The sequence below is a fragment of the Perca flavescens genome, chromosome 7 (genome assembly GCF_004354835.1).
Source record: "Perca flavescens isolate YP-PL-M2 chromosome 7, PFLA_1.0, whole genome shotgun sequence".
NCBI classification, from domain to species: domain Eukaryota; kingdom Metazoa; phylum Chordata; class Actinopteri; order Perciformes; family Percidae; genus Perca; species Perca flavescens.
Window position 1 is genome coordinate 24,008,287 of NC_041337.1, and position 23,675 is coordinate 24,031,961.

The following is a 23,675-nucleotide window of genomic DNA, read 5'->3' on the forward strand; positions in this document are numbered from 1 at the left end:
AAATATAAAAATAAAGCCAACACGACAATATTCCTGGTTTCTGGACTTTTATTGGAGCTTGCATTTTGTTAAAATGTTTGAATACATAAAAAGTTATTTAAAAATGTCAAACTGACCAGATATCAAATTCCATTTTTTCTTTAAAAACCATTTGGTGTAAAAACTTAGGACATATTTAGAAAAACATTTGTTGTTTCCCCAAAACGTTTTTGTAGCTGTCACATAAAAAGAATGGAAAAAAAAAAACAAGTCTGCATAGATTCTGCAGGCAATCGGTGGTAATCTTGTCAAATGCATGGTGCAAGCTTGTGACGATCTTCAAGTCAAATCTTTATTGCTCAGATCTTGTTTGATGTTTCATCTTGTTGACAAAAAAACTGAAAAGAAAATTTGCTAATTAGTCAATTGTTCAATCTGTATGCTGCATTTTCAAATCATTTGAGTTTAGTCATGTAGTATGCTGCACCATGAATTGCCTGAAAATGTGCATCATCATCACCAGAAAAAGAATCCAAAGCCTAAAGCTGCTGCCCTTATGGAGAAGAGACAATAGCGAGGGCTCTATGGTGCCAGACAGTTTGCTTTATCAAATCCACTGCATTACCTCATGCTTTGGATCATCCACAACAGAGCTTAAGGAGTGCAAATGACAAGCTAGCCAGACTTATTTAGCTGGCTTAGCTATTCAATTTTAATGTTTTAAGTTTCCTGGTAATTACTTTTGGCTCTGTCTGAATCCAGATTTATGTGAAGCTTAATGGAAATGATCAAGATGGACTCCGATCAGCCACCACGTGGCTATAGACTAGAGGTGTGAATCTTCACTGATCTCCCGATTCGATTACCATGTCAGCGATTCAATTTGATATCTCGATGCATCAAATAAATTTTTACTATTAAAGCCATATAGGATATTTAATTCATAGCTTTTCAAGCTTCAAAAACAAAACATTCTGCAGTGCTCTAATACTAAATAAATTGGATACAACTAATGGTGCGTTCTTTTTGTCCACTGAAGTCGATCTACGAGTCGTTTTTCGGAGTTACGAACCGGAAGTTGCAAAAAGAACGCCCCCGAGGTCGTATATAGGACTCGTCAAGTCGTCTGAACTCCGAGGACCCCGAGTTCGTTTCTCGTTTTTTGACACGGATGTGACGTCACACTCGTGCTACTAGTTGCGATTACAAGACAAAAAGAAAGCACTATAACTACAGCACTGAGCACATGGCACTTCCTGAATGTGAAAAACATAACAGAATATGTAAACAGAAAGGTTGTCAGGCCTACATTAAATTGTAAACAGAAATAATCGATTATGGCCTGGCCAATAATCGATGCAGCATCGTCCATGTCCACGATTCGATGCATCAATTATTTGATTAATTTCAACACCTCTACTATAGACTCACCCGGACGATGGTAAAAGATGGTAGGTGCCGGTGGGTAGGTTCTTTCCTACTCAGCCCCACCCTGCTGAGCCTCGGGAGCGGACGTTTTCTCTGCAGCTGGGTCACCTCCTGTCTTGGCCTCCTTGGTTTCCTGGCCAGGTTTGCCTCCAGTCTGTGGGCGTCTGCGACGGTAGTTGAAGTTACGGCGGTAGCGCCGCTGGCGGGGCTGTTGGTTCTGACCACCTTCGCCGCCCTGATTCTCCTTGTCCTCCTCGCCGTCCCGCACCGGTCTGGGACGGGGTGGACCCCTGGCGTGAACAAACAAAAAGCCATTTACAATCACAAATTGTATAATAACCAAGAAGTGGTGATATCGTGCAAAGAATACATCCACTAAAACGAGATGCAGTTTTAAAGTTACAAGACAATTGATACTAAAAAGATGTACGTAAGCAAAATTTGAATGCACAGCTGCAATTTGAGGTTAGGCTGCAATAAAAGGAGAGCTTCTCTGGCCAAAACAGGTAGCATTTATTTATTCAGGTTAGTTTAAGAGGTCAATTTAAGTTGGTGGACTCGAGGCTAAAATTCAGACAGCCCAGTGCTTTACTCTCCCGTTGTTGCGGCCCTGCGTCAATGAAGCCAACATGCAAACCTTGGATTGAACCTTGGTCGGAAGCCTCTGTAGTAGCTCTGCCTCGCTGGTTTGTTGCCCTGGTCAGGACCTCCCTGGCTCTCGTCACCCTCGCCTCCCTGAAAGCAAATAGAGCAAACAACTGACACGTCGCTTTTTACAAAGCAAACACGTGGGCAATCAAACTTTAGAACATTTGTTATATAGTGTACAGTCCTTGTAATTGAAACTGGCGAGCTTGCCATTTAACATTGAGGCTGATAGAAGAGCAACATCAGGTAGCTCCAATATAGCTGAGATTAGGGACCTATTTGAGTCAATATGCAAGATATTGGCCGGACCCCCGATACACCAAGATCTTTTGTTCGCAACCACGTGAGTGTTGAAAGGAGAGGGTGTTGTGTATGACATCAACATATCATGGGTCCCGACTGGGACTGCTGGGTGCCTGCTTCACGATAGAAGCCCTGTGACGGCGTACCTCAGTCATCTCTCCACGTGGTGCGTTGGTGTACGGGGGCCGGCGGCCGTAGCGTCTACGTACAAAGTATGGCGGGTAGCGCCGTCTTCCAGGGTAAGTGGGCCTTCGCTGCTGTTGTGGCGCGTCTCCTTCGGGGGCGCTCTCGCCCCCATCTCGGCTGCTTTTGTCACGACCTCCGCTGCCTCCGCTGCTTGGCTCACCCTCTCCGTCGCTCTGGTAGTTCTCGGGATATTCTCCATTACGGGGAGGGCCCCTTCTTCTGGGATAGCGCCTATAGCGGTTCCTGTCAGCTGCGTACTTACTGCCTTGGACTGCAATGCCTCCTGGGCCAGTGACATTTGCCGCCTCTGCTCCCTTTAAATAAATAAATAAATAAATAAAAGACTTACCTAAATTAACCATCTAGGGAATAACAATTAATAGGATGTATTTTTTTAATTGCTGCAAACTAAAATCAGAACTTTGGACCTAAATTACCAACCAAAGCACATCTTACCTTCTCTCCCTCAACTACATCAAACTCCACAGTTTCTCCGTCTCCAACACTCCGAAGGTATTTCCTTGGGTTGTTCTTTTTGATGGCTGTCTAAAATCATGAATAGTGCATATGTGAGTTTTTTTTTTTTTATTCATCATAATTTAAAAAATAAAAGAAAATAACACTACCTTTAACTTACCTGGTGTACAAAAACGTCCTCTTTCGTATCATTCCTTAAAAACAAAAAATAAATCCTGTTATTTCTAGATAGCAGTACGTTGCTGAGCCACAATGTAACAGTGTATCTGCAGACCGATAGCAATTCCTCCAGGGAGTGTAGGGATAAGTACTGTGCTAACAACAGCATGGAGACAAGCAGACAAATCGTCTGGTCAGCTTTGTAAGCAAATCAAAGACATAATAGGATTGGGAATGTTCCTTCAAACACAAATAATATCAGGGTCTTTAGGAAACGGGATGGGGGTGGAGTCCACTTACCTATTGATAAAACCATATCCATTCCTGACGTTGAACCATTTGACTGTACCCAAGACTTTTGTTGCTGCAATGACAATAAAACTAAATTATTAACCAAGTTTAAACTTGAGTCTTTTCCTTTTCAAGGTTACACTGATAAGATAGCATACTGAGTGAGTATAGATGAAAAGCGTTACTCACTCGGTATGTTATCTTATAGATGAAAAGCTTTCAACCAGCTTGTCCATATTTACCACGAGAAACCGTAAGAGAAGGACAGATGATGAAAAACTAACCATGGCCAGATAATGTGGAAGTTATATTTAACTCCCAACTGTCACTCTGTGCCAGCTGCGCTTGGTGTGAGGTATGAACCAGGAGCATTATGACCCAGTAATGACTGCGCCATTTCTCATGCAGAATTTAAGATTTCTTATCAACTTACCAGTGCCTCTGTTTTACAGAGCTGCTGTAGTATGACATATCAAAGACGGATCTAGTAATAATATACTACTACGCTGTGGTCACTGACATGTCAAAGTTCAACTACTAGCTACAGACCTACTGCCCCATTTTGAGCCGCACTGCTCAGTACTTGAGCATACACACGTGGTAAAGTCGCACCCGGATACGTTAGCAAGCAGCGATCACAGCTGGCTTGTTAGCATAGTAGCTAACGGGGTCTCAACCATGTGGTTGGATTAAAGCCAGCAAGCGGAAACTACCGTAGCACATCAGATAACACAGCTATATTAAGACCAAACCGTATGCAAAATAAAAAGAAAGCTGTCGTTGTAATATTTTTCATCGAACAAACAACTAGCTAGCTAGCTAAATTGCGAAAGAAATCCCGTGGAATCATTCGGCGGACATTTTGGGTTGCCCCTTCAGCCATGTAAATAGCTACCCTAGCTTCGTTAGCAAAACGAGCTGCCGTTGCCGTTAAGTGGCTAGGCCCTTAATTTTGAGTAAAATCAGACAACCACTGACAGTTTTATTTGGATTTATTTATATACCAACCTTGCTATGATCGTTTGACAACGATATTGAGCATGAGTCTGTGAAGGTGTTTCGACTATTTTTGGAAGAAAAAAACACTACTAACGCGGAACCAACCCATTTCATGTGAACAAAGAGACGGTCAGCAGCTAACGTTAGCTTGTTTTCGACGATAGTAGTCGTGGACGGCTAAGTGAGCACCATGAAATAACGTCGTGTTCCACAGTGACGTGTGGTTAAATTGTTAAAACGTTATAGGTAACGTTCTAACGTCTCGACGTCAACTACTATTGCCGAATTACTAAGATGTGTGAAGAGTGGCACAAACGTTACCGTAGAAACACGAATCCTGAAGCAACCTCAGCGACGGTGCATGTGATGGAAAATCTGCAACATGGTATTTTTGCGGCGGCTTTCGGACGGTAGCTAGTAGGCCGATGAACATGAGAGATTAGCCGGTTGAAATTGAAGGATTATCTACATTTGCCCAATCATATATTCTGTTTGGAAGTAATTGTTGCTTGGAGAAAACAGTTCATGGTTTACAGCTGATATAAAACAATTTACTAGAAAGTTAATTTTAAAGCTAGCTATGATGACCCATATTCCAACTGACATTTTGAAATGTGGGTTGCTAACGTTAGCTAACGTCAGGACTAACGTTAACGTTTCGCTTCTTGGCAGCGAAGGGATATTTATTTCACCCGTCAATACCAGATTTAAACACTAACGTTAGTTTACTTAGCGTTAGTAATATCACCAGTTATAGCTATATAATCGACAGAAATATCACGGTTAACTTTACTATTAGCAGAAGTAACCTTTATTTGGTTATCTGTCAATTTCAACTAGCGAACGTTAACGTTATTTTAAGAGAGTTAACGGCATTATCAGATTGTTAACGTTATTCAACGGTTAACTAAGCCTATGATCGTCTGGTTAACATTTGCAACCGCCGCTTTTGCGCATCGCCTATTCTATGACCCAAACCACGTTAGCTAGCTAACTAACGTTAGCTCATTTCCAGTAGTCTTACCGATGACCTTCTTATCCCCCGCGGAAGATGCGGCTGCCGGGCTGGATGGGCTCTCCACATCGTCAGCAGGCTGCGGCGGTTGTTGTGTCTCGGCCTCGCTGCTCATGGTTACTCCTGGTTGGTATTGGCTTCTGCCGACGGCGGCTCTCTGCTATGTTTCCCGGTGCTAGATGGTAACCTGGGCCGGCGGTGGTGGGGGCTGCTGCCTTCGGGCTCTCTGCTTTCCTCTTTCCGCTCCCGTTGCCGATCGAACTGGGCAGAATGAGATACTGAGCCGGGGAATGTTCCTGGTCGGGGGTCCGCCCAACTAGTCTTCGAATTGGCTGGAATCCGTAGCGAAACATAAAACGCGTTCCTATTGGCTGAGACAACTGCCTATTTCGGTTGAGGGAAGAGTTTGCTAAAAGTGATTTGCTAAAGGAGAAAGCTACCTGTCCATCCTCACCGCCCCATATAGTGATGTCAAAGCCAGACAGATCACCGTGACACTTGGATTAAATTTTATACATCGGTACATTAACCTTTATGACAAAAACGTGAACGCACACGGTTCTATTTTAAAGAATAATATTCTGTAACCCGAGTAAGATATTGAATTATTGATGTCATTGTTTATATATCACAACATGTTTTATATTTAATTTAATGTTTTATATGTATGTATATGTATTTTTTCGGTCTGTTCACAATGTTTAATGTAGAATAATAATACAAACCAGTGAAACTTTTGGACTGTCTGCTTGGTTGTCTTCATTTGACGGATTTTAACAAATATACAGATAGGCTACAGCAAAACATGGTAGCTAGAATTATTATATACCATTCCTGCATTAAACATTTTCTGAAAAGACACAGCACGACTTTAATATTATCGTTATTTCATGTTCAGTCGCTTTGAAACTTGAACCAGTTTTCATTTTTGTCCCATAAACCTTGGAATATAATTGTCATTTTGTCAGGATTTGTATGGCTGACATCACTAATAACGAAATATAAAATGCCTTTAGACGTTGCACACTGTCTGTAGCCCCATGTGCACCGAGTGCAGCCCTGTGGAAATGTATTGAGGGACCACTTACTGAATTTTAACGAAGGATTAGGAAAGCCTCGATATTTTATCTAAGCCTACATAACATGATGTAAATGTTATATTTATTTTATATTATTTTTACTGCATTGTCAGTTGCTAGTGTCTCCTAAACATACCTTGGAAGATTAGGAAGAGAGCTAATTTGGGGGTGCTGTAGGCCTAAAGAACATATTATTCTCACCAGCATATACAGTGCACAGCCTGTCAACAGAACTGGACAGGGAGGACATTTAAAATGTATTGTTTTACTTTTCTGTACATTATTATTAGATACATTTCTTAAATGTTATGATGATGTAATAATACCATTTGCTTCTTCTCTCATATTACCCTGGCCAATAAACTGGTGCAGAGCGCAGGGCTGACAGACACCGACCAAGTGTGAGACAAGACCCCCCCCCCCTCTATTGTCATGTTAATGCTCCACTGGCACTGTTTATGAGCACTGGCTGATGTGGGAAGAGCTCGCTGTTTAATGGCTGAGCCCCGTTCTCCCACACAAAGATGGGCTTTATCATTGACCTCAGAAGAGAGCCTCCCCACGAAGAGACCCCCCCCCCACCCAAGAAATAATCTTTTGTGCCAAGGGAACGAGGTCCAAGGCCGAAGAGGTAGAGTGTGGATGGGGGAGGGGATCTGATGGTTTGGATTTGTATGGATGGCTGGGATAAGAAGAGGCAGCCATAAGTTCAGCAGAGGATTGCTTGGCACTTGGGTTTGTGCCTTCACCACAGTGTTTCCCTCCTTTGCTTCATGGCTCTGAAGTTGATTGTATTACCCAGAATCACGTCAGAGTCCAAATTTACTTCTCTGCACAACTCAAACATGAAGAGGGGGAAATAAGCTCATAAACGCTGCCATATACCAGTTGGTATACAGTGTTCTTATACAGTATTAAATGCAGAGTTGAAATCAGAGCGATTTTAAAACATTGGTATGCAACTATAGTTTTTAAATACGCATTAAATGGATACATTTATAGATTAAAATATTAAAATAAAATGGGCCTGACAGACCGCAGATTTTTGTAACTCACTTGTAGTTCGTTTTACACTCCTACTGTTAGTATTGTAATACATACATATTTTTTTGGGAAGCTGGTAGCAATTAAAATTGCTTGCAGTGAACTTAAAGTCAAAACTAATTACACATTCATACTTTAAATAGTATATAATGTTTTACTACTTCTTAACTTAATGTTGGAAATATAACAACCCAACGATTAAATGTCTTATGCCATTTACAAATGTAAACAGCTTTTTTCAAACAAAAAAGATCTCCTCCAAAAGTTTATAAAAATGTAAAACAATTTATTGATCATTATTGATACACAGTGTGGCTGAAATAGGAATGACAATGTTTCACATGACAAGCAGTTTTCTTCAGCCTTCAAAAAGTCAAATTTTCTCATTTGTCTATAACAGGATACACAAATTGTCTCCATTTGGACTCGGAAAATAAACAACAGTGTTGAACATGAAGTTTTGCTAAATTAATTTGAAAACAGACCAAAATGATGTACTGCTGAACTTGATAATGCCCTTCAATGTGCATTATAGGAGAAGGCATCCATACAGGAAAAAAAAAATCAATATGTATCATGTGTACAGAGGTTGAATAGTTCTTGCATGGTGTTGTAAAACAGATGGATTACATCTCTCCACACTGTGCAATGAGGATTGGGAGCTTGGGCTTGTTGTTGGGTCCAGTAGGAACATTCTGTAGACAGGAAGGAGCACAAATGTAATCATGTAAACATTACATTCAACTAAAATGATCCACATGGATTTATGCACAACATCAATAGTCTGATTACTTATTACATAAACATGATGCAGATTAATAATAAGCAAGATTAATGTACTGCAAGTGTCAATGATTGCTTTGAAATATGTATGTCTGAAGTTTTAAACATTTTAAACGTTAAACTGGGGAGATGAAAATGTGCAGGACAGTGAACGTTAAAAAGGAAAAACAAGCATTTAACAAATATTGTAAAATACGTACGTATCTCTCTTTAAAAATTGATTCCAGAAAATGAGAGAAAATAATTTGGGGAAGTTACGAGTCAGTACACAAAGTAGTCACTTTAAACATGATGGACAATTGTTCATCACCCAGTGGTGAGTGACAGCTTCTTATTTTCATCAATATCTGTTGTCTGTCACAATTCTAGCCATTGACACCAAAATATTAATATTACAATAGGTTTTTACCTCAATTTTTCTCATGATCAGCAAACCATCGACCACTTTTCCTGAAACAGTAGTGAACAAGACAGTTTAACTCTGGCACATAGACACATTTAAGTAGCACTCTAAATGAAATATGAATGCACAATAAATATCATAGCCTTACTCACCAAAAACGACATGCTTTCCATCTAACCAGTCACATTTAACACAGGTAATGAAGAACTGACAACCATTTGTCCCTGGCCCACTGTTTGCCTGAGTAAGACAAACATTATTAAAGGAAGAATGGCAGTAAAAATCTGTTTATCTATATTGGTTAGGGTCAATCCACTTTGAGTGGATGAATCAATATTTGGATTAATCAAATATTGTATACAGTACAATATAGGATATAAAAAAAATGTTTGCAGGAATTACAACATCTGAATGAAGTTAAAGAAAAGAGACCCTTTCCTGATCTAAGCACTGAGCTACATACATACCATGGCCAGAAGACCAGGCGCACTGTGCTTCATTTTGAAGTTTTCATCTGCAAATGGACCTCTGTAGATGCTGCAGATCCCAGTCCCATCCCCCTTCACAAAGAGACAAAAACAGTACATGATAGGGCTCACAAAGTAGAAAGAGAAAGCTATATAAGTTTAGATGCGCTGTAATTCACAACAAGACCACCAGGGGGAAAACGACTAAATCAGAGATTACTGTTGCTTTCCATACTTCACTTCAATTTGCATTTCACCTTTTTAATCCATTTAGGTGAGGTTTAGCACTCAAAGAAAGCACTTTTTGCTTTTTCATGCATATACTTACATTTACAAAGTCCCCTCCTTGTATCATAAAGTCTTTGATCACCCTGCCAATTAACAATGAAAACATCAGTACAGTCAAATTTGCTACGGTAATACAAAAAGCAGATTTTGGCAGGTAGTCTGACTGGCAAGACATGCTGATACAGTGCCAATAAAAAGTATTTACATTTTTCTGTTGATTACATGTTGTAAAACAAAAAACACAAAAGGAGGTTGAACAGTTTTTATCAACACTATAGTTCCCATAAAACACTGCAAGTTAATTTAATCAGAATCAGATCATGTGTGAGAAATCACGCCCTCTGTCTCCTGCTGGTGGTCCGAATGGCATAAGAGAGCAACCAATCAGAGCAGAGGTAGTCTATATCCACGACGTTCCACTTCCGGGATTGCTCCGGTGCCGCAGGAAATTCCGCAGGATGCATGTCTTTTCACGATGTCCGTTTTCTTCCACTTTCTTTGAGTTGGAATTTTAAACTCCGGTCAATTTATGAGGACTGTGGTTAACTGCTCCTAAGATCTCTGCATGGTAAATTGAGACAGCTAGCTAGACTATCTGTCCAATCTGAGTTTTCTGTTGCATGACTAAAACAACTTTTTATTTTTTAAGATTCTTTTTTGGGGCATTTTCGGCCTATATTTTGACAGAAAAGCTGAAGACATGAAAGGGGAGAGAGAGGGGGGAACAACATGCAGCAAAGGGCCACAGGTCGGAGTAGAACCTGGGCCTGCTGCGTCGAGGAGTAAACCTCTATATATGGGCACCCGCTCTACCATCTGAGCTATCCGGTCGCCCATGACTAAAACAACTTTTGAATGTACACATTCCACCAAAAGAAGTTTCTTCCCGAGGCTATATTACAGCGGCTCCGTGCGGAGCTTAGCATGGCCCAAGACGATTGTGATTGGTTTAAAGCAATGCTAATAAACCAGAGCGCATTTTTTTTTTCCCCATCCCAGAATGCGGTGTGAACAAGCCAGACCCTCCTCCCCAGCGCTTTGGAGAAGGGTCTGGCAAAGCAAGACTAGAGGAGTGTCGAACGCAGTGTCAATGACTCCGATCAAACTTTCCAACTAGGCAGCACTGACCAAATATGAATCAAGATTCGGTTTGGGCTTTGCCTATTTCTAGCCTAAAATGTCTTCAGAAACATATTTTAGTGTACTGTTTAGCTGTAAAATGAGGTATAGTTTTGGCTCAACTTGGTCACAAAGTCTCATTTTATTTATATTTGATCAGCGCTGCCTAGTTTGACAGTTTGATCACGAGCAGTCTGACACTGTGGTGAAAACTTGCCACTAGGAGCACTAGGAGGAGACAGAGGAACATGACATTTTCACACAGATGATCTGTTTCATGTGCTACAGTCAGGATAAAGTGACAGTTTGAGCAAATATGACAAATATGAATATATGATTATTTTTTAAATAAAATGTACCTACAGAACCTTTAATGTATGTATTCTAGATAGTGCATATGAATGAACAAACACTATATAAAACGTAACATAATACCCATAAAGGTGTAGTTTAATATGATTGTAGGCACTTTGATGCTACCGATGGGATTTGCTGTAGTAGACCCTCATGAGCCAACATTAGGTTCCTATCCTGGATTTCAAAAGGTCAACACAACTAGAATCATTTTCATTTCAAAAACAAACTTTGAATGGCTCATCCAAGTTCTATTATTTAATTGTGGGTCCAGTTCATAATTATGAGTAACTATGCCTCTGGAACTATAAATATTAAGACAAACAGCCTGAAGGTCTAAAAGCCATGTGTGGGTTTCTACTTGAAATAATAAAAACATATTAATAAACATCCAAGTATATTGTGAGCTATAGAAAAATCAAGCCGCCACGTTGTGTACCTGTGGAATGTGCAACCTTTGAAACCAATGGGGACTCCATCCTTTCTGTAAGAAATTTGAGAACAAAATGAAGTTGGCAGTAAAGACAATCACGCTGTACTGTACTACAAGATTTTACTTCTGTGTTCAGGGTTTAGGAATTGAGCTTCTCACAGCAGGTTATGGAACAGATTGTACTGACACTCAAGGTGAATTTTTGGCTGATAACTGGCAAAAGTGTTAGCTATGACACATGTTGAAAGAATGCAGAGTTGCATTGTTTTTCTTAGTGCACATATGCATTTGAATTTAACAGATATGACAAACTTATCTTGATTTGTATTATTTTAAATTCAAGGAGACACAGCTCCAGGTAATGATCTTTTCTTTCATCCTGCTGTGCTCCTGCCACAGCACTACTGTCCCTGTCCTGGCTCTTTGTCATGCACATGCACCCATATAAATACCCTTTAGAGACCTGATAAAACATATATGTGGCCAAATAATCAGGTTTTGTGTTGTTTCTCCTTAGCCCTTATTCTGAGGGAAACAGGTTTCCTCATTTTCATGTGAAGTTGTGTTTGTGTACCATCAAAGAATACCGCCCTTCACTGCCTTACCTGAATTCTCCAGTGCAGAACTGCCTGTAACAGATAATAAGAGTGTAAGTAACATCTTCATTGTTGACATATATACCTGGGATCTCACTTTTCTCTCAAACTTTTCAAAACAGCCCATGTGATGCAGACTCTCTCCTTACCGGAAATTCTCGGCCGTCTTTGGAACCACATCGGCAAACAGCTCGATCTTCATCCGTCCGACATCCTGACAAATAGTTGAGAAAACTTTGGGTAAACACACAAAACAAAGAGATACAGTACACCTTCTCATTCAATGCGTTTCTTTATTTTCATGACTATTTACATTGTAGATTCTCACTGAAGGCATCAAAACTATGAATGAACACATATGGAATTATGATTTTAACAAAAAAGTGTGAAATAACTGAAAAGATGTCTTATATTTTAGATTCCTCAAAGTAGCCACCCTTTGCTTTTTTTGATAACTCTGCAAATCCTTGGTGTTCTCTCAATGAACTTCATGAGGTAGTCACCTGAAATGGTTTTCACTTCGCAGGTGTGCTTTGTCAGGGTTAATTAATGGACTTTGTTCCCTTATTAATAAAAAAGCAAAGGGTGGCTACTTTGAAGAATCTAAAATATAAGACATGTTTTCAGTTATTTCACACTTTTTTGTTAAGTACATAATTCCATATGTGTTCATTCATAGTTTTGATGCCTTCAGTGGGAATCTACAATGTAAATAGTCATGAAAATAAAAAGGAAACACATTGAATGAGAAGGTGTGTCCAAACTTTTGACCTGTACTGTAATACGATAGACAGAAACATATACAACTTAAAAGATTGGACAAACAGGTTGGCCTCATAGAGCAAAGAAGAGAGATCCGATCACACGTGGACTCTCAAAATGCATTTGGACTAGGGCTGTTGGAACGAATTCCAAAAGTCGAATATAATTCAATAGTAAAAAAAAAATCAATACTATTCGAATGCTGACATTTTTTAAATAAAAATAGGTTGGGTAACGTTGGTAATCTCCTTCTCATGTCACGTCTGATGAACAATAAGTACGGGAGTGAGAAACACAAGGCAATGTGAGGTAACTTTACGTGCCGAGTAATGTTAATACAGGGGGGAGTGACAGGCTGCGGCTGGAAATTGGAAGAAGGATGGTAAATAGTTTTAACATGACTTTAAAATCGACATTCACGCGAGTTTTGGAGCCTAGCTGGGAGCTTCATGGAGACAGCTAAAGTTAATGTTAGCTGCCCTACAGCTGTCAGAGTTAGCTTCGATTTTATATATTACATTTGAACAGCTATATTCTCGGTAACGTGAGAATCTGCAAGAAACAGGTTGCTTATAAATCACTAAAGTCACCAATAGTAGTGGCAGCACCATTTGGCTTAGTTATCAATGCTGTTAGCATCGTGGCTAACACTATAGTTACTTAGCTAGCTAGTTTATGACAAATTGTTTTGGCTGTGCTTTTTAACATGATGTCATTGTGCTATCCAAGCAGCGTTAGCCTTTACAACAGAGCAGATTCAATACACTTGTTAGACAATGTTTCATTATTGAGTTCTCTGTTGATTTGCATTTGTCGTTGTGTGCGTGGTGGAATAAAATGTAAACAGAGAGCGGCATGCCAGAAATGCAATGCGCCATGACGTAGGTCCCCTTCAAGGCCAGGCTAATGTTGGAAGTCCCTCTAGTGGACAGAACATGTAACAACAACCACATGCGTATAGTGGCATTGACAATGCATAAGCCTGAGTAGTGTAGTACATATTTATAACAGGCTGCATTTGAGCATTAAATATTTGAATATTATTTGAATATTTAAAAAAATAAATTAAATTTGAATGGTATTATAGAGGAAGACTGACCGCTCTTATTTGGAGCCAGGTGGAAACACACTTATTTAGAGCTGTCCACTTGTGATTGATTAACTCCGATCCGATTTTATTACCAAGTGAAAATGGGGCCTGTCATTTGGACTAACCAGTTAGTGCACTAAGAGACATCGAATAACTGGTATAGGATATCTCCTTCCTTCCTTCTACTTGAATACAATGACACATTAGCCTCGTCTTTGCTCAAGTCTGTTTTTCAGCAGTCAAAGCATACGTAAAGCTGTAAATGAGAAAACGCCACAATCTTGAAGCACAACACATTAGCCGCTTTCCGACCGGAGGGATTTTTGCAGTTTCTAGAACATAACATTCCTTTTTTTCTTGTGTTCCGACTGGACCAATTTGGGGGATTATTAAATTCTTCTGGCCGCAGTTCCTGTAACTCTTTCAGCTCCTACTTCAGGGCAGGGTCCTTTTGCTGTTCCCTTTTCAGCATAGGAACCTAGGTCAACGAGGGTCGGGTTTCCGGTACATAGACAGACCAACAACGGGACAATTTTAACAATTGTCGGCATCTTATTCATCACTAAATTCACTTCTGAGAACGTTTTAGGCGAGAAATGAACTGTTTAGATCTATTGGCCAGCTCGTCGCTCGGCCAGTCATGTTCAGAGACCCCGCTGTAAGCTGGAGGTCTCTCAGACCGGTCTCGTAAATAAGAGGCTTTTACTTCACCGTTGACGGATCGTTTGTTTAAATATCACAACACATGTCCATCATAAGATTAACGGGAACCTGTGGTTAACTTCCTTTTCAGAGTTAAACTCTACAAGCTGGCACACAGCAGGCAGAGGCGGGGGAGAGAGAGATACCTGTTTCTCTTCGGGAGACATTAGATTTAGTGAGTAGTTCATACTTTTTTTTGGTGTATTTGTTTTCTGATTTTAACACTATAAAGACCGTTGCCGTGCTTGCGTCACTCCCTTACCCCTCCTACCAGTTCCTATGGCCACTTGGCCAGTGCAAATGCAAATGGAAAAACCGGTTTTGGGGGAGAGTAGTTAGTAGATCTGTTTAGAAGTGGACTCTTCCTATAACTACGTTCCTGTAACTACTTAGTCGGAAAGCGGCTATTAATCGCCACAAACTTGAAGCACAACACATTAATCTCCTATACCAGCTTTGTGTGCATTTGGTAGCGTAGGAGTCTGTCAACCCAGGCCTCCCACAACCCAGAGGGACATGCAAGTGGCTGACTGTTACGGCAATGTCTGCATGTCTGTATCTATGTGTGAGAACAAACATTGTGCTGTTGTCAAAAGAGTGTTTTTGTCCCTGTGACATCACTGCACAACTCTCGCTTCGGTCAACGCGGACGACTCACAGTAAAACAATCAGCTATTAGATCTCCTGTCTGTGCCATTTATACTATACGTTTGCGGTTTAAATTAAAAATACCGAAGCTAAGTGTTGGTACTGAACAAACCTCAACCCCAAAATATTGAATCTGCTGAGGGTTTTTTTTCTAGCTGGAGTCTGACGTGCCTAAAAACAACAGCAGGTAAAACAGCCTAACCCATGTCTACATTTGAATGAATGCATTTGTTGAACTAGCTAGCAAGATTTGAAAGTAGTATCTCCTTGGGGCTCCGTCCAACCCCTCCCCCAACACTGTAGAGAAGATGATAAGAATGCACTGAACAGAATATAGATGGCCAAGGGTTTCACTTAACTATCATGTTCAAGAGTACAAACTCCAGGAACACTGAGACAGCCACATCTACCACACCTTCTTTAACTCCCCTGCAGCTACCTCATATCTAGAAGGCCATGCATTTTTAGGCAAATGTTCTGAGCCAATTGATAATGTAAAAAATAAATAATTATATTTCTGATGGTTTTACTCATTGAGGAATTATTGCATTACTTTAAACTTGTATCCCTAAGCTACTGCATTTAAGTATTTCTGCATACATCAAATAAACTGACTGTGTTACGTTTAAAAGCTTTTGCGGTATGGCAAGTGTGGTACAAGAGCTGTTTTTGTTACAGTCAGGTTAGGCAAGTATTTCTAGGACGCAACCTTAGGGCTCTTACATTCCACACGTGATTATGTACAGGGTGTGGTTCCAACAATTCGATTACATTTCCAGTCTGGGTTACTAGTTACAGGAAATGCAAATTGACATAACAAGAGGCAGCCACCTTTGGGGAATATGCGAGGGAAAAAACAAGCAGGCTTCCTTTGCAGACACAGGTGTGTCCCATCATTTGTTTGCATTGAAAATAGGAAGGTGGAGCTATAAAGAGCTGCCTCAAAGAGAACTGTTGCACCTAACATACGCCTCATAAAGGAGTCTTGACAAAGGATGCAGGGCCTCGGACAGGATATCTACTGAAACTCAATGAACTAGGACAAACCTGAGGACAGAGGTATAGACAGTCGCACGGTTTTATTTTCTATTTATTTTACTTGTTGAGCTAATGCCACATTTTTGAAATGGCAGAAGTGTGTGTGTGTGTGTGTGTGTGTGTGTGTGTGTGTGTGTGTGTGTGTTTGTGTGTGTGAGAGAATTAATACTATTGCTGTCTTAACATGAAAACGAGAACAAAGTGTCTATCAAAACTGCAGTGATAGAAGTCAATATTAATGTATTTTGCAAGGGGGGAAGACTAATAAATATGCAAGTGTAATTGTGAGTAACTTGTCAAGCCTTGATGATTTATTACTGTCAGACTGGTTTTGGATTTTTCTGCTTTGGCAGGAATGTGGAAAACAAATATGGGAGGTGTGTCTGACCACATTATGGAAAGGAACTTTACATAGATAGACCTTTTTGTTAAAGAGTAAGTTCCCTTTTGTTTAAAGCTACTAGTACAGAGCCCGTTGAAAATGTGCCTGTTTGGAACAGGCGATTGCTTGGCCTGTGGTATTGCAGCTCACAGCAATTTAATACAAGAGCAGGAAAAGAGTTCCCCCGCGCTGTTGTAAAGCATCCCACAAACACGGACACATATACAGATACGTCTTGCTGCCACTTGTCTGTAGCTGGCTGCGCGTTGCATGTGTGGGATTCTGAAACGTCCTTAAATTCGGGAATTGTCGCTTGTTTATTCAAAGTCAAAGACCGTCCAAAGTAGTGCAACTTTGCACATTTTTGTGGGTCTGAGGTGTAAGTTACATTTTAGCTGCCAAAGCTCCGCTGCTCTCTGTCTCTTGTCCCCAGTGTGAGAGGGGGAGTGGCCAGCGGCTAGAACGGCAAAAGCCAATGTGTGCTTCTTTTACCTATATATTTAACGATATCTTTTGCATTTATAATCCAAACGTCAAACTTGGCACTGCACTTACTCGTGCCTGTAGCAAGAGACACCTGTCAAGTTTGAAATCCATTGGACTAACGGTTCGAGATATGCGCATAACACACAGACAGACAGACAGATGTTCCTGCAATTGATAGATAGATAGATAGATAGATAGATAGAGCCTGTCTCCCCCACTAGACTCCATGTAAATAAACAATTTGATCGTGTATAGAGCCAGCATATTTTCACATGCAAATTGGTGATTAGGGCGCCTGGGTAGCTCACCTGGTAGAGTACGTGCCCATATAGAGGTTCATTCCTCGATGCAGCGGCCCAAGATTCGACTCCGACCGGCGGCCCTTTGCTGCATGTCATTCCCTCTATCTCTCCCCTTTCATGTCTTTGCTGTCCTATTCAAATAAAGGCCTAAAATGCCCAAGGGGTGATTGTTGGAACAGTCGAAAGACAAACCAAGGCGTTTTTGATAGTTTTAATTTGTTTCTGTTGACTTTTAAGGAAGTGTGTTTTACAATGATAACATTACTGTTTCAAGTTAAACAAAAAAGGATCTTACTAAGGTCAACCTTTCCATAATGTTGTCTGACACTATAGAATAATAATCTGAGCACATCAGTGGCAAAACAAGCACTTTTAGTGGACGTTAATTAAAAGGTGTGAAATTTCTCATTAACATTACATTGCAGCTTCTTTTGCTGCTGCCGACTGCAGCGACCTTGCCTAATACTGAACCAATTGCAAAAATAGTTGATTCCATCAGTCACTTAAAAAAAGAGCAGAGACACTATTTCATGCAGCAAAGGTCATTATATTTAGTATGACGGTTATAAAAGCTGTCTAGAGCTGCAAAGATTAATCGATTATTTGTCAACTATTAAATCAAATTGCCAACTATTTTAATAATTACTCAGTTTGAGTAATTCTTTTTATGAAAAAAAAAAAAAAAAAAAAAAAAAAGTTAAAATTCTGTGATTCCAATTTCTTAAATGTGAACATTTTCCAGTTTCTTTACGCCTCAGTGACAGTATACTGAATATATTAGAGTTGTGGACAAAAGACATTTGAGGACGTCATATTGGGCCATTTTATAGACCAGACCACTAACTGATTAATCGAGAAAATAATCGACAGATTAATCAACAATGACAATAATTGTTCATTGCAACCCTAAAGCTGTTATCTAAATGATTATGAGATTAGAAAACCCTGGTACCTACTCAACCATCTTTTGCTACTTCATGCGTAACCAGCCAAAGCTGGAGGACTTATTCATCCACATTATTAATTGCAGTCTGTCATTTGTATAGCCAATGTTTCTAACCAATATTATCTTGTCTATCACAGCATTTCCTGCATCATCTTGATTCTGAACTGAGCACTGTTGCAATATCAGGAATGCTGCCTGAGTCTGCCGCGTGTCTGGAAACTAGCTATACCGTCAAAATGCTGGCAATAGTCAAGCAATGGGATGTGGCGTCTGGCTGCGATACAGACAACACCGACAAGTATCTGATACTCATGCTTTTCAAGTTGGGAATGGACGCAGCGGTCTTTTACTTATGCTACCGGAAGCTGAATACCTCCTTTTTAAGCATGTGCAGCCGGTCCATCATCTTGGCTGATTTGGTGATGGTGGTTTTTATAGCAAGCGTGTTGTTTCTTGGGCCTGAAAGGTTTCTTGGGTCACTCTGCTTCTTCTTGGCCAATGCCTCAGCGACATATGGAGCAATCCCGCTGCCCATTATGTGTCTAGGTTTATTGGACTACTGTTTAGATGATACCTCCCTCGGCAACCAAAGCACCTTGGGCAAATTCCTAAGGAACGTGGTTTTGACATTGCTGGTGTGGATGTTTGCTGTTATTAACCCCTTTGGTTCTGTCAACTCTGAGCTGATAGAAGTGGATTATAAGAAAGGGTTAACGTTTATAGTGTGTGAAGTAGAGGAGTCTACACTGCTTATCTACATGATTGTGGGGCTTTTCACAGTGGTAATTTGTATAATGGTGCCCTTTTGGTCAATGATTCCCCAGTGGATGGAAAAGGCTGAGAGGTTATTTGATGAGAGCGAAGAACGAGTTAACCCGAGCAAGATGTTGTTTACCTCAACCAACTGCACAGAGACAAAAATTGGCGAGAATTACCTGGAGGAGAATTACCTGGACGAGAATTACCTGGAGGAGACAATCCAACCGTGCCCGCCTCTGTGGGCAAGCCTTACACTGAGCTTTGGTACATTTTGGATGCCTTATCTCGCTGTGTCTGTGGTCTGTCTGATCTTAGGCTTTGGAGTACCTGCCTACATCAGTGTTAACGTTCTGTGGTTGGAGTGCACCAACAGTTTGCTGATGGGTCTGGTGTTCTGGACAAAGAGCAATGGGCAAGGACCATACAGCCGGCTCCCAGAAAACGTGTGCTTGTGGCATATTTACTGGCATTTGAGCAAAGGAACAGGACAGCAGCAACTCCGTATAGCTGGGTTTAACCCAGCAAAAGGGAAGAGAAAAACTCTTCTTGATGTGTAATAGAAAAAGAGGCCAACAATAACCTGTTACATCGCAGATAGCAAGTGAAAACCATGATACGAGAAATGAAATAAAGACTTGAGCTAGCATTTGTGAATAGTTCACCTGTGTACCTTTAAATAATAATAATAATAATAATAATAATAATAATAATAATAATTTATACTTTATTAATCCAGCAAGGTAAATTACAATGTTTCAGAATTACAAATTTATTCTGTGTTAGATGCTTATTTATGTTTGTAATACAGCCCTTTTCTAAAAGATCATTTTAGACTTGAGGGAAATGCTACATTGACTCATTATTTCTTACATCTATTTCCTGTTTTTTTTTTTTATATTATTTTTGGGCATTTTGGCCAATTGGATAGGACAGCTTAGACATGAAAGGGAAAGAGAGGGGGAAATGACATGCAGCAAAGGGCTGCAGGTCAGAATCGGACCTGTGGCTACTGCTTCGAGGACTGGGCCTCTGTACATGGTCATGTTTTCTGTCAGGTGAGCTACATAGGCGCCCACCCCTCCGCTGCAACTCTGTTTTTTTTATCAGCAAAAGATAAATTAAAGCTTGTTTCTAATCCAAAACCATTCTTTTAGTAACAAATGCTTTACTGTGGTTTGACACCAGATGGTCACAGATGTTACAGTATCAAGTATGGTTGACAGGAAACCAAACGACTTTAAAAGCCTATTTGTTGAGGTAATTTGGTTCACAACTTTTATAATTTGTTGTAAAGTGGTGTAGTTTTAAGACTTTGATTTTTTTTTAAATCAAGGCTGAAGACCTTTTTTTGATGCTAACTTCCTTTAAATAATTGTTAATTTCTTATACTGCACTGTACATTTTATTTCTGTTTTTAATCTTTTAAATCGTTTTTTAACTGCTCTTTAATGTTTTATGTAAAGCACTTTGAATTGCCCTGTTGCTGAAATGTGCCCCACAAATAAAGCTGCCTTGCAACTTTCTGTCCCAAACTGGTATAAATTCTTCTCAATAAATATCGCTAAACACTCTCTCAAAAGTTCTCTTTTTCTTTCACTGAAACATGTATTTTTCTACCCTTTGTATTTGAATTTGTATTGATGTATTTAAAGCTGTTCAAAAGTTTATTCTTAGCCTTAATGATGATCATGCGATATGATTGAAAGCTTATGGAACTGCTGTTTACAAGGTCAGAAATGAACTTTGAACCTCCGCTTTTATTCCGACATGGACGAAAACTCCTAGCAGTGCGCAGAATTTTGAACATCTACAGTTCCATGACAACTGGGCAAACTCCTGCTGATGAAAATAAAGTTATGATTGTTTAGGGCTGGGCGATATGGAGAAAATCAAATACCTCTATCGATATCCCAAAGATATTGTAGTGTTGACTACAGGTGCTTTCACAAAATATTTACACAATGAGATTTTTGATAAATAATCATCAGTAATGTGGATATAATGACTAAGTGGGTAAAGGCAAATAAATGTAAATGGACTGTTTTTATATAGCGCCTTTCTAGTCTTAATAACTACTCAAAGCGCTTTTACATAATACATGAACCATTCACACACATTCATACACTGGTGGCTAAGGCTGCCGTACAAGATGCCACCTGTTTATTAGATAAACATGCACGCACATTTACGCTCCGATTCGACATGGGACTGCAGGGCCAGGGATCAAACCACCAAACTTCTGATTGGCAGGCGACCGATCTACCAGTGAGCCACAGCCGCCCATAGAACAGTTACAACAGTCTGGTAAGTTCAGAAAAGGACATAACGTTACTGTAATGCAGCCTTTAAAACCAGAAAAAGACAAACTTATGCCATATTACGATATCCAAAATTTAAGACGATTCATATTTCTTCACAGACTATTTTTTAAAATAAGAAAAAAAGGACCATTTGTGCGGATATGCTCAAGGCAAAGCAAGTAATACATTTTCACTGCAGAGGTTTGATTTTTACACCTTAACAAGGTTTTCCTTTTCCACTGTGAGTGCTACAACACCCCATCAGAGGAAGACTCTCACCAAACATGAGCAGAAGTCAATGTAGAGTACCCAATAGAGGACGTGAATCTGAAAATACTGCTGCTTTTATAGGGAAGCATACAGCCGCATGAATGGACAGTAGTGTGTGGGTTTAGTTATAACAGATGCAGGTATTGTGAAGCACGCTGTATGTTGCTGCCAATGTGTTTTGGAGATTAAAGTGTCCCCTGCCCAAAGCTAATATTCTATTATTAACTAAAGATTACAGTCTAAATATTCTGAAAAAAAATAAAAATCATAATCAAGCTACGAAGCCACTTTTTATTTAAAAATGGTTTCATATGCATTCCACCTTTTTGGCCAATGGTAGGAGGATGCATGGTAATCTGAAAGGGCTACAATTGTATGCTGCATGCACGTAAAGAGTATCTTTGGGTTTCTTTAACTTGGACCCGTTTTCCTATGTTTTGTGTAAGTGACTGATGTGAATAAACAATCTTTGAAATTGATCCAGTATTAAAGCAAAACAAGCTGCAATTTAAGGTTAATGAGCAATTGGCAACTTCAAAAATGTGCTATTTATACCACTGACATGCTCAGATTATTGTTCCAAATGTCTGACACCATTATAGATAGATAGATAGATAGATAGATAGATAGATAGATAGATACTTTATTCATCCCGAAGGAAATTTTAGAAATGGAAAAGGATCCATAAAAAGGTCGACCTTTTTGTTTGTTTTTTGAAATATAAAAAGGAACAAAAATACAGGCTTTACTAATAATTATGTGTATAGGCATATAGCAGCAACAATAATGAAAAACAAATCCTCCGATTTATCATTTAAAAAAACCTAATTAGAAATAGTAATCCTGTTTACCCATATTTTTTTTACAAACTTGTTTGTGTTTCGTGACATCTAAGCAGCAGTAGCTAGTATTCCACCACCCTTCAAGCGACTTTGAGTCCTTGATAAAGTGCTATACAAATTCAATTTATTTATTATTCGTTGGTCACTCCACCAGCACCACATGCTTGTCCCCTGTAGCCATCGCGACCTACTAACGTTATAATTATGCTTAACGTTAACGTTACCAGAATATAAACCGTGAGAGAAATGCAGAATCTGCACATTTGTGTGTGTATCAGATGTGTATTAAAAGGAAGACGTGTTAATACCACAAACGTAGTTCACTGGATCAAAACTTTTAACGAAAACACGACATTACAGCATGGATGTATTAAGAGCATTATAGTGACGAGATATGGTAACGTTAACGTTAGTTAGCTGGGAAGTAGTGTCGGTGTTAGCTAAACTCTTTCTTCTACTAACCTGCCCTCCGATGGTTATGTCGAAGAAGACAATCGGGTTGTTGGGATTTGTTGATTGCACAGACATTGTGACAGCCTCCTCGCTCTTTAAGACTAAATAAAATGCTATTATTTGCCAGATAACACGCGAATCATTTGAATGTCCAGCATATGCGCAGTTACGACCTACGGTGGCTATGGAGAGACATGTTACGGCTCGCTGTAAGGGACAAAACACTGCCAACGCGAGAAAGCGCGATAGTATAGGCTTGGATAAATCCACCAGTGCAGTCTAGTTGTAACGTAACTTTAATAGTTTAGATGTAGAGCAAGCAACAACAAACATGAACTGTAATAAGTAACGTAACTTCGTGAGTACTTGTGCTATTACACTTACGGTATAGAGCCAGGACTGAATTGCAGAAGAAGAACTTTAGTAGTAGAATTCAACAGTAGAATACCTATCTGTCCATGAATCCCATTCAAAAACGTTTACTCCTGTTGACAGGACAGTCAGTCTTTACAATTAATAATAGTAATCTGGTTTAACAGAATGCTCTCTCTATAGCAATTAAAAAACGTTAATCTTAAAATAACCTTTCAAATTATCCTTTTTTTAAGATATTTTTGGGGCATTTAGCCTTTAATAGACAGGAC

At 39.7% G+C, this 23,675-nt stretch overlaps 2 protein-coding genes across 5 annotated transcripts; both read right to left on the reverse strand.

Annotated features, from left to right (window-relative positions):
- Positions 1 to 30: 30 nt before the first annotated feature.
- On the reverse strand, positions 31 to 5,776 carry ybx1 (Y box binding protein 1). Of its 4 annotated transcripts, none has more exons than XM_028582130.1 (8): positions 5,495 to 5,776; positions 3,481 to 3,544; positions 3,182 to 3,215; positions 3,001 to 3,090; positions 2,505 to 2,858; positions 2,057 to 2,142; positions 1,411 to 1,697; positions 31 to 377 (listed from the first exon to the last, which is right to left on the reverse strand). In XM_028582130.1, the coding sequence occupies exons 1-7, from the start codon at positions 5,598 to 5,600 to the stop codon at positions 1,457 to 1,459; spliced, it is 975 nt and encodes a 324-aa protein (XP_028437931.1). In that variant the 5' UTR covers positions 5,601 to 5,776; the 3' UTR covers positions 31 to 377; positions 1,411 to 1,456. The 4 variants fall into 4 exon arrangements, with proteins under 4 accessions (XP_028437931.1, XP_028437930.1, XP_028437933.1 ...); XM_028582129.1 differs by having other exon boundaries at positions 2,045 to 2,142; XM_028582132.1 differs by having other exon boundaries at positions 2,568 to 2,858; positions 5,495 to 5,775.
- A 2,097-nt stretch (positions 5,777 to 7,873) lies between these two features.
- ppih (peptidylprolyl isomerase H (cyclophilin H)) lies at positions 7,874 to 23,275 on the reverse strand. Its single transcript, XM_028583106.1, has 9 exons — positions 23,041 to 23,275; positions 12,201 to 12,265; positions 12,061 to 12,084; positions 11,462 to 11,506; positions 9,590 to 9,632; positions 9,262 to 9,354; positions 8,947 to 9,034; positions 8,801 to 8,841; positions 7,874 to 8,303 (listed from the first exon to the last, which is right to left on the reverse strand). Exons 1-9 carry the CDS (start codon positions 23,104 to 23,106, stop codon positions 8,235 to 8,237), a joined length of 534 nt encoding a protein of 177 aa, XP_028438907.1. The 5' UTR covers positions 23,107 to 23,275; the 3' UTR covers positions 7,874 to 8,234.
- Between the last annotated feature and the right edge of the window lie 400 nt (positions 23,276 to 23,675).